The sequence below is a fragment of the Sinocyclocheilus grahami genome, unplaced genomic scaffold (genome assembly GCF_001515645.1).
Source record: "Sinocyclocheilus grahami isolate Dianchi unplaced genomic scaffold, SAMN03320097.WGS_v1.1 scaffold41.1, whole genome shotgun sequence".
Lineage (NCBI taxonomy): Eukaryota > Metazoa > Chordata > Actinopteri > Cypriniformes > Cyprinidae > Sinocyclocheilus > Sinocyclocheilus grahami.
In genome coordinates, this window is record NW_015505220.1 from 1,669,595 (window position 1) to 1,681,671 (window position 12,077).

At 36.1% G+C, this 12,077-nt stretch overlaps 1 protein-coding gene across 5 annotated transcripts in view; it reads right to left on the minus strand.

Moving 5' to 3' along the window:
• The window catches only part of LOC107582195 (cadherin-18-like), a 298,071-nt gene that overhangs the window by 20,997 nt on the left and 264,997 nt on the right, over window positions 1-12,077 (minus strand). For all 5 annotated transcript variants that reach the window (XM_016267946.1, XM_016267947.1, XM_016267945.1 and 2 more), the window contains 2 exons: window positions 11,127-11,248; window positions 7,604-7,721 (listed from right to left, as the gene is read on the minus strand). In XM_016267946.1, the coding sequence (XP_016123432.1) occupies window positions 7,604-7,721; window positions 11,127-11,248 (240 nt within the window). The remainder of the gene's footprint in view (window positions 1-7,603; window positions 7,722-11,126; window positions 11,249-12,077) is intronic.

Below are 12,077 nucleotides of genomic sequence, written 5' to 3' on the forward strand. Positions count from 1 at the left end.
CTTTTCAAAAACTACAACGAACGACTCGTTTGGACTACAACGCATATTTTCTGGGATTTGTGATATCACAAATACAGACGAATGGGACGAGACCTGGTTGAGCTGCACTAGAGAAGACAACACGTGTTATTATCACTATGTTGGAGACACGCTAGCTTTCCCAAGGCTGATGAACTTAGAGTGGTTACAATCATCCGGGTTTAAATTGTGCTCAAATTGCTTTGATTTTGACGGAATATTTACACTGAAGCTCGCAGGCGGCTATGGTAAGGGGCGTGACATTTCCCGAGCAGGCGCCGAGTGCTGCCAATCACAGCACACACTGGCCCAGCTAACCAATCACATTTCAGAAGTCGGGCCTTCATTTGATACAGGAACCAGACAGGAACTATTCGAGCCGTTCATGCCAGACTGGGGAGAGAGGTGTTGTAATAATGTTAAATATGTGAAAAATAATGTGTTTTTCGAACAACCTAGTATGAGAGTCTGTTCTAGTACACCCCCAAAACAAAATAAAGACTTTGTAAAAGAGCATAATAGGACCCCTTTAAGTACCGGTGGTACCGAGTACCCGGTTAACCTGGTTCTTGATGCACTATCCGAAAGGTGCACAGATGTGTTCTCTTCATAAAAGCACTGAGACGTGGCGACCTCAAAAGGAGGAAACACATCAAACTAACAAAACACTTTAAAGACAAATGAAAGAGTTCAAGCAGGTAAGTTTAATTTAAATGTTTTATATTTAGGTCTTCTGTTATGAATATTATTCCATATTTTAATTTGAAAGTCGGATTGAAATAAACATCGCAGTTATTAGCGTAGTTAATCGTTAGAATAAGCGCGGCTAACGCTAATATAATGAGCATTAGAATGAAGTTTCTTTATTAATGCTCCAATAATTTTTATTAGGGTAAAAAAAAAAACAGGAGGACATGATGATATTTACTATTTTTACACACCAGAGGCTATTACATTAATTGTGAATCTAAAATATGCGTGTTAGAGAATGGTTAACATTGTTTATGTCATATCAGTCCGTCAGAAAAGCAGTTCTGGGTCTTTTTTTTAGCTAACTTAGTTAGTTGTTATTCTTGGCTGGATAACTCTAGCAGGTTTTAAAAGGCCCTTCAAATTAAATATGTACACAGTTTGGATTAAATGAAAGTATAGTCAAATTTTGTCTCCTGTATAGACTTTACAATAAGATACCATTCATTAACATGACTTCATGTTATTATCTATCAACTTACAGTGAGAGAACAATATATTTTTACAACATTAATTAATGTATTTTAATGTTATTTAATACAAACACTTGATCATTCATGTTTTATGTATTAGTACATTTTGAAATTAACCCTAAGAAGAATAAGTGCTTATAACTATTGTTTATTGATAGGTCATGTTATCTAACAAATGGAATCTTATTGTAAAGTGTTTTTAATACTACAGTTTCCATCTATTTGATATACACTTGACTTAAAATATATGTAATCTTATCTAAATTTATTATAAAGGCTGAGGTTTGTTATTTACTGAAAATTTTATTTTAGCTGTTGTCGATGATCTAATGTTGCATTTGGTCAGACTCAGCCCATTGCTTTACTTAAGTATATTATATATTCCTTTTACAGCTGAAGGCTAAGGAAGATCATGAAACACACCAGAAAACCCTAAAACAGACAACAGTTTACAGTTGTTTTAAATTAGTTTTTTAATTAGCATGTTTTTGTGTTTTTGCTTTGGTACCGAAATTGGTACAGAGAACCGTGGATTTTCACTGGTATTGGTACCGAATACAGACAAGTTGGTACTGTGACAACACTACCTGCCACGGTGTTCCCCTCTTTGAGTGTGTCCTAAAAGCTGATGGGGGGTGGGGGGTTGGAGGGGATCTTAATCTTAGCACTAAGCATACCTGGTTAAAAATGTATAATAATAATAATAATAATAATAAAATAATAATAAATAAATGAAATTATCAACTAATTAAAAAATAAATAAATTGCACAATAACACACTGATGTGGGAACAAAAGTTAACAAATTAGTGATTATCTATGCAGAAAACAAAACATTGGCTGAAATATTTACATGATAACGGGTTGATAAATAAATCTAGAGATTTTCATAATTTCAGTATAATTTCTGTCCATCCAGTTTAGATGAGCAAAAAATGACTTCAGATAAACCCCTAAATGACCCACAAAACAGAACAGACTTGCTCTCCATGTCTGTGCATTCCTCTGTAACTAGGCCAAAATAAATTGCAATGTGGACCAGAATTCTGGTTACATGAGACCTCTCTCTCTCTCTCTCTCTCTCATATTAATAAATTAAATGAAATATTTAATTTAAAAAAGACAATTCAAATTAATTACAGTTAATGCTCCCATTAAATGCCTGAGACAGACTGGTATCTTTGCCTCAAACAAAAATTAAAAAACTAAAAAGGCGGCATTTAAGAACATTTTCCAACCAGACCAAAGCTGTGACCACAGAGTTGTGATAAAAACCACACCGTGAGAAACAAAAACCACTTATACCCTTGAGTACACAGTATGTAAGCAGAGCTCTTCTCTCCTGAGCACCGGCAGGCAATAAGAGGCAGAAGTGTTGAGGGCCGTGGTGTGGGCAGCCTGAAGATCCTGCTGTTTGCCTGAGGGCCAGCTAGAGCTAAGGCAAACAATATATGTGTGAATGAGAGAGAGAGGAGACAGAAAAATGCCCCGAGCTCTTTTCTTCAAGCACCACTCATGATGTAATCCAGACCACCGGCCTTCATTTCCATACTGATAAATATCCCGGTCATTAGATACGTTAGATTAAGATACTTAAAAACTGCAGTTTAAACAAACAGAAGCTACTTGATCCCACAGTAGTCATCAAGTGAACTAACAGAAAGTAATTACAATCCATTACACTGAAGAATTTAAGTTGTTATTCTTAAATAATCTACATGACTAAATTGAGTCTCAATCATTCAGGTTTGTGAACTGATTCACTGTAATGATTCAACTCAAAATAATAAAGATCATGAATCACACATCGCTACTCTTTCAAGCTTTTATAAAAGCACCAACAGAAACTAGGCCAGATGTTGAGGTTAAAAGAGAAAGATGGCTTATATTTCTGTTTGTTTCTCACACAAAGCTATCATATGAGCCTTATGAACCACCTCTAGACTTCTCTTTTTACTTGCACTATATTGAAAAGATATCCCGTCCACATGTTTCATCATGGTCATCTGGTCACGTATTACTCATTATGTTATCTTCAGACTGTATTGCATTACCATCATCATCCTCCTCTTAGGAAGTGGCCTTATCATGTTTATCACCATAATAATGATCATAATTACTGGATAATGACTAATTTCTCCTGTTACCTCTTGGTTTACAGTCTATCTGGTTTCCTGTCCAGACGCCCACCAACCGACTGACACCCAATATAAAAAGAGTCTTCTCAGACGCTGACTGCATATTAAAACAAGGCAGAATCAGACAAGAGAATCATGTCTCCTTAAAGGCCTAAAGATACAGGCGTAGAAAGCTGATGGAAATAGGATGAGAGCCTTTCAGAGACAGATGGGAAACAGGAGGGATAGACAGAGAGTGAGAAAGAGAGACAACTAACAATAGCAGATGGGAGTGAGAAATAATGAGGTGTGTGGGAAAAAGAAAAAAAAAACTAAAATTATTTTGGGTAGAGATTTCCACTTAAAGGGAAGTTAAAAGTCTATTTTATGTATTATTCACCCTCATATTGTTCCAAACTCATTTGCAGTCTTCTGTAGAATAAAAATTAAGGTATATGCTTTAAAATTCTTTACATTTTTAAAGAAGCATATACATTTTCTCAAAATTACTGACAAATATACTGACTATATATAGTTATTCATCCAAATCTTGTCATTGTTTATTTATGTATGTGCATGTGTGCACATAAATAGATAAATAAATACAAGTTTTGGGTGTACTGTTCCTTTAAGATGGTGTTTGAGCGTATATGTGTGCATAGGTGGATCTGATTAGCATGCCAATGATTCTGAGATTTCGTGTTTGCATGCCTTCAGCATGTTTTTGACCATGCCATTCATAAGCTCGCTCATGAATATTACCTTTCTAATTACCCTCGGCTCCACTACAAAGCGCAATTGACTAGAGAACATAATCAAACTGAATATCCGTGCAAGGGTCCCGCTTTGTGCTCTGGGGCCCACCGTCTTACATTGTTATTCACACAGAGACAGTGTTCATAAAGCAAAACGTGAACAGACAATACTTTAGTTCATTTAGCCTCCTCTTCACTGCGTACCAAATCATTTGCACCTATAAATCCAAAAATGGAGATGGAGGGAAATTATATTTATTTTGCAGTGCTTGGGTAATTTCATTGAATGCCTTAACAAGTCAAAGGTGCAAAAGTAAGGCACCGTGTTAAAATTTGCTTACTTTTCACCACAAACCAGCCATTTAGACACAAAGAGCTAAAGTACCTCCATAAAGACCCATTTGCTCTTTTACAGCACTTGTAAAGATGGGAAAGTGGTATTATTACTAAATTTGAAGCACTTTGGGTCTTTGTAGACAAGGGGGCTTCACTTACTCGCAGTCTCTCTACAGACACAATAAGAGCAGCGCACACGACATCGAACACCCGTGGCAAGAGCTGATAATTCTTAGACCAGTAAACAGTGGCGTGTCCCAGTGGAGAGAGATTAAAGAGCGAGAAGCCGTGTGAGAAGTATACAGAGAGAGTGAGATTTGCACTGAGTACCACTTGGATAAATGAAGTAAACTCCATACTGCAGTCGTCTCGATAGGAAAGGAATGGAACTCACGATACTATCTAAGTCATTCTGTCTACCAATATAACATCGATCTGCCTGTCTTCTGTTTTTCCCCTACTGATCTTTAGACATGGGATAAAACTTTACCAGCAATTACTTTTAAAAGTAGCAACATTCGCACCCTAATTAGAGAATTTTCTTAAAACCACATTGCATTATCACTTTCTACCCATTAAAAGATCCATCTGTTTTTAATAGTTCATGTAGATTCAAATAATAATAATAAAAAAATGCATCCAATGAATTACACAATATGCTGAATAAATTAATTGATTGAGTATATCGAGGTACGCTAAGAATGGCGATATTTTGGCAGGCAACTACACTATTTGAATGGACAAAACAGCTTTATTGATATTGATATCAAATTGTTGTTTAAAATGAATTTTCACTTCATTTCCAAATATTACATAACAGTATCACCCACTACCCCTAAAACATACATCTGTTCATGCAGATTAAAATGATAAATTGTTAATCAAAAATGAATCAATTTATATGCTATGCCCATTAGATTAATTGATTGTTTATATATATATATATATATATATATATATATATATATATATACAGTATATCAATATTTGCTAAGAAAAGTCCCAAAACAAATATAATTTTGGCAGGCAATTAAACTCTTTGAATGGACAAAAACAGCTTTAAAACTGTAGTTTAAAATATATGTTAACTTCTTTATTTCCTAAAATTTCACAACATTACATAACAACCCCTAAAACATCCATCTGTTCATGCAGATTAAAATGACTAATTGTTAATCAATTAAAAAACGAATCCAATTAATTATATGCTATGCTCATTAGATTAATTGATTGTGTATATCAATATCTCCCCAAGGTTTTGGCAGGCAATTAAACTCTTTGAATGGATAAAAACAGCTTTAAAATTCAATATATTGTGTTTTATTTGATATAATGTTTAATATCAGTCCATTTTGTAATCAGGTCTATCTGGATGTGTTCTTGTAATCTGTCTGCAAAATTTGTATTATTGTACAAATGCTTCAAAGTGACATTTTTGGCTTCTTTTTTCAAGTCTCATTGTTTTTCAGCAGCTTACGCCATGAGAGTTGCCTTTTTAAGAAGCTGTGTCAAGTTAAAAGAAGTACAGCTTCGAAAAATACATATATTGGCGTATGTTTTCTCCAATTAGCTGATTTTGAACTTATTCATTTTGCCTGCTCTCATTAATTAAATTGACAACCCTAATTAAAATTAATATGAACTTTAAGAAAAACTGAATTAATTATCCTTCAGAAACTGATTTCTAACACCTTTTCCCCATCCTTTCTTCAATCCCCTACTGGTTCCAGGGTCCAGATTTGGACCCAGGAGCAGCACACCTCGGATAAGAGCGGTCTCCATGGTAACCTCCAGCCCGCAGCCATCTGTGTGAGTATTGCATTAAGGCCGTCGGTTCAGGAGTTTAGGGAGCTGGTAATTCATTCGACAGCAACAGGGCTGAACTACTGTGCGAGGTTAGACCCATAATCCCTCTAAAGGAATACCAGTGCTCTTTGACAGCTAGGGACAGCGATGAGGGAAATAAATCATGCCGACCATGCTTGAGCTGCATTTTGGAAATGCGGTGGCTGGAAGAGTACAAAAACTTCACCAGTCACTTTAAAGTTCACCCAAGGAGCCACAGACTCACAAGAAGTAATACTGCCACAGGGAAGAATAAAGGTGCCACTTCGTTGAGGGTCGAAATGAACAACCGATGCTGAAAAACACATTTAGCAATTAGCATAAACTGGTTTTCTGGTCTGTTAGCTGGTTTAGAGGTGTTTTGGGTACTTTATTTTTAGCTTGACCAGACTGGAAGACCAGCTAAAACTGGCAAACCACTATAGGTTTGTTAATGCAGGGTTTAAAAATGGTGAATAATCGACCCAAACACAGTTGGAAAGTGAAAAGGTTGATTGCATGTTGACTTAAATCAATGAAAATGTATGAAAACAAACCCATATTCTTCATGTCACACATACGCCCAAAACAAACACTGAACAAGAAGAAATAGAGCAAGAGCAATAAACAACTCCAGTGTTATGGCGATATTGATTATTGAAAGAAATGCCATTACAGCTCATTGATTTAACTTCTCAGCACCTATTAATCATGCATAAGGGATTTTACTTCCGTCTGCATCTAAACTGTCATCAATCGTCTCTCTTAAGCTTGCGGTCAACATTTAATTATAACCTAAATATTGGTCAACATCAACAGGGAAGTTTATTGATCATATAAGAAGACTTCTGCAGCCATTTCTTCCCCTTGAAAATGAATACATATTTAATCTCCTAAATAGCATGTATATGTGAATTCATTATTATAGCTTGCATGAAAATGGCATGCACAGTGAACATTTTCTGAACGCTACTTTGTGCCTTTTGTCGTAATGGAAGAGAATATTAAACTGCACATATTAACACAAGCCCATTAGGATTCCCACACATTTTGACTAATGAATTTCAATGACTTTTCCAGTTGTTTGTGATTACCAGACAAGGATTTTTTAAATATCCTTTTATAGAGACTACACTCTCAAAGAACAACTAGCTGATGAGATATTTTAGACCTGTTAAAATAACTAGAAAAATGCATGTTCATTTCAAATATATATTTTTTTGAAGTCTTGTAAATCATGAACATCCTGACATTTCCAGTTTTTCCTTGACTGTAAAATATGCAAATAAATGAAAAAATAAATGTGTTTTTTTTGCATCCTACATCCATACCTTCATTGTCTTTTATTGTAAAGTTAGGGTTGGCAGGAACTCCTCCAGGAAAAGAGAAGGAAAATCCCTTTCCATTGGCAAAATCATCTTTATCCACAGCCGCGATTGTCTGAATGACCTGCCATCAACAGAACCGAGAAAAAAAGACATGAGAAACACTTTCTTTTTATAGTGAACTTTGTAAGCTTTGCTTTAGTTTTGGGTCTCTGGTGATGCTTGACTGATAAAGTTTTTCTACTGTAGTTACAGTAAGATGCCTGGATTGTACAGTATATATGGATTCACCAGTTTCCCATGCGGAAGACCCACCATCCTAAATAAAAGTTGAATTCAGCAGGGTTCAAAAGCTCAGAACATAGTTTTGCTCGATTCTTTCTGTTCCCTCCCCCACCCCCCTCTCGCTGTCTTCTCAGAGTGAACTTCTGAAATCTCTGCTGGCATCTCAGCAGCTGTAGGATTCTGTGTGCTGTGTGCATCAAAACCAGCTGGTTTGTCGGTCTGAGTTGTCTTGGAAGAGAAACACTTTCTTTTTATAGTGAACTATGTAAGCTTTGCTTTAGTTTTGGGTCTCTGGTGATGCTTGACTGATAAAGTTTTTTTACTGTAGTTACAGTAAGATGCCTGGATTGTACAGTATATATGGATTCACCAGTTTCCCATGCGGAAGACCCACCATCCTAAATAAAAGTTGAATTCAGCAGGGTTCAAAAGCTCAGAACATAGTTTTGCTCGATTCTTTCTGTTCCCTCCCCCACCCCCCTCTCGCTGTCTTCTCAGAGTGAACTTCTGAAATCTCTGCTGGCATCTCAGCAGCTGTAGGATTCTGTGTGCTGTGTGCATCAAAACCAGCTGGTTTGTCGGTCTGAGTTGTCTTGGAAACCCAACAGGAATTTGATTCCTTGAGTGCGGTCCATTATGAGTTGCACATCCCTGTGCTTTACTCCCTTCAAAGAGCAATACCTTCCAACTGAAGAGGTTCGGAGTGAAGGAGACTTTAATTGGATTGTCTTTCACTTGTGTGAAACCAGAAATAATAAAAGGCTGACAAATTCACAATGTCATTTGTTAAAGTTAATGCTTGTATATTACTGGAAATGTTTCTTGGATAATTGTGTTGTTGTTATATCGATATCTGTATCATTTTATTATTATCAAGTTATTATTGATTTACTATTATTTTTTTTTCTGGATTCACCAGTTTCCCATGCGGAAGACCCACCATCCTAAATAAAAGTTGAATTCAGCAGGGTTCAAAAGCTCAGAACATAGTTTTGCTCGATTCTTTCTGTTCCCTCCCCCACCCCCCTCTCGCTGTCTTCTCAGAGTGAACTTCTGAAATCTCTGCTGGCATCTCAGCAGCTGTAGGATTCTGTGTGCTGTGTGCATCAAAACCAGCTGGTTTGTCGGTCTGAGTTGTCTTGGAATTTGATTCCTTGAGTGCGGTCCATTATGAGTTGCACATCCCTGTGCTTTACTCCCTTCAAAGAGCAATACCTTCCAACTGAAGAGGTTCGGAGTGAAGGAGACTTTAATTGGATTGTCTTTCACTTGTGTGAAACCAGAAATAATAAAAGGCTGACAAATTCACAATGTCATTTGTTAAAGTTAATGCTTGTATATTACTGGAAATGTTTCTTGGATAATTGTGTTGTTGTTATATCGATATCTGTATCATTTTATTATTATCAAGTTATTATTGATTTACTATTATTTTTTTTTCAAAATAGGATAATTTATAGAAAAACACTTAGTCTGCAATTAGTCTGGAAACAGACAGTCCTGCATTAAACCATTGGAATATAAACTATAATATAATATAATATAATATAATATACAGTGCCGTGAAAAGGTTTTTGCCCCCTTCTTGTTTTTTTTGGCATATTTGTCACACTTAATAGATTCAGATCAACAAGCACATTTTAATATTACACAAAGATAATGCAAGTAAATAAAAATGCAGTTTTTAAATGATGATTTCATTTATTAAGGAAAAAAAAACTGTCCAAACCTGACTGGCACTACGTGAAAAAGTAATTGCCCCCTAAATCTAATAACTGGTTGTGTCATCCTTTGCAGCAACAACTGCAATCACGATAAACGCTTGCGATAACTGGCAATGAGTCTTTCACATCGCTGTGGAGGAATTTTGGCCCACTCTTCTTTGCAGAATTGTTTTAATTCAGCCACATTGGAGGGTTTTCGAGCATGAATGGACTGTTTAAGGTCATGCCAAAACATCTCAATCAGATTTAAGTCTGGACTTTGACTTGGCCACTCCAAAACCTTCATTTTGTTTTTCTTGAGCCATTCAGAGGTGGACTTGCTGGTTTGTAACTGATAATAAGCGTGCAGCAAATCAGCATATTAGAATGATTTCTGAAGGAACATGTGAACATATACTTGCACACGCTTCAGCTTTAACATCTGAGCAAACTTATAAACTTAAGTCCTAAATTCTCCCTTCTTTATCAAACCAAACTTACAAAGAACAGTTAAAAAAGTTATGTTAAAATACTTTCTCTTATTCCATCTTAAATGCAATCAACTGTAAGTAAACATCTGTAGGCTGATTTTACAGTGTCTAAACTGGCGCTGTCAAAACATTTCTCTGTTCCTTTGAACCAGGTTCATCTTCAACCAGCCCACTCACCAACACCAGGTCAACAAATGATGTGACTCTGGGGGCGGGACCATCTGTTTTTTTCAACCAATGGCAGGCAGGGGGAGGAGTTTGCAACATCTGTTTGAAAATGGTCTTTATTTTTTAAGTCAGTTTGATGATTCTAGTGGTGCAGAAAGTACACATTGCACTTAAAACACATGAAAAGTGCACAGAAGCACTTTAATGTGCTACTCCCGTAATGTAGTGTGGATAATTTCTGGAATTGGATGTACTGTTTTATGTTGGGAACACAGGGGATATTAAAATAGGCTTAACCTCATCTGTCCTTCATTTTCTCTCGCTCTCATCCCTCTCTTTCTTTGGGCTGCTGGTGAAAAACAGCCTATCAAAATTAAATGGAAAAGTGTGGGTAGGAAAATAGGAGTCTGCTTTAGTGAGTCAGAGCTGTCACGCTTTGTTGATCAGATTTTTTATTCTCATTGAGAGATGATTAGCATTCCTATAACCCCCTTCCATTTTTCTATTTCAGCCCCTCTAAATATTCATGCTTTTTTCTCTACACCATTCATGGCAGGGAACTATGGCGGTTTGTAAGGGAATTTTCAGTGCAGGCTGATATGTAAATCCATATTGATCAAACCCGTATTATAATATTTCAGATGACCAACTTATCATTTGTTAATACAGTAACTGCTTGCATTTTTAATCACAAAAAAACATATTTATGCATTACATGCATATGAATTATGCTCATTAGGAAGTAAACTAATTAAAACAGCAGTTAGTTTCTGTACTTTAACTGCTAGGTTCTGTTCGCCCTCCCTCGCCTTCTCTGCCAGGGAATGAAGGTGTCAGAGAGAATGTGAGACAGAGAAACCATTCGACTGTTGTGGGACTTGCCTGTCCTGCCCTGGTGCTTTCACAGATGATGATCTCGTCTTCTGTGTTGATCATTGGAGGATTGTCGTTCACATCCAGGACCTGCACTGTAACGGGCACGAGGCTCTGAAGACTGGGATTGTCTGAAAACAAAACATTGCAGCATGTGGAAAAACATCAGATAGCTTATCTGAAAAAACATCCGAGCAACAAGAAAAGTTCTTCAGGAACATCAGGCAGCATTTGTGCACTGAAGATAATGGTAATGGAGATTCATCTATCCATTAAAACATTAATAAACCCACCATCTCATCGATCCATCCCTTCATTTATACATTAAACCCATCTGTGGTGCATTTAAAGTGCTTAAGCAACAAAAAACACTTGGAAATAATAACACACGAGAAGCATGACTTCTCATAGTTCTTTGAAGGTTCAAATTTTTCAAATTTAGTGAACTGGAATATAGTTTTGCTGAATATCAAATTACATAAAAAAACAGATAAACAACTAGCATGGCAATAACCAGTTAATTCCTGATTAGCAAACACAGGTTAAGCAACTTTCTATCAAGTCTGTCTCTCAAAAGAACACACATCTGAACTGTACATTCTTAGAGGAAAGTCAATTTGCATGCACTCCTTGATCCCTGGGTGCGATCCGGATAATTTTGTTTACAAATTGGCTAAATCATCTAATAGCAATTCTCAGAGAGTCGGACCCATACTGATTAAATTAATTTGAATCAAAACACTATAAATGCAAAAACGCAGAAATTAACAAGGCATTATAATGCTCATAAATTTAAAAAGAGGTCCACATGAAGGACATAAAAATATTCTGTGCAGTTACACATTGAGTAATTAACAAGATAAATTACATTCAGTTAGGGTCTTTTGGGATTACTTTGCATATTTTAGACACAGTTTTAAATTAATTAACTGATATTAAAAAAAAAAAAAAAAAAAAAAA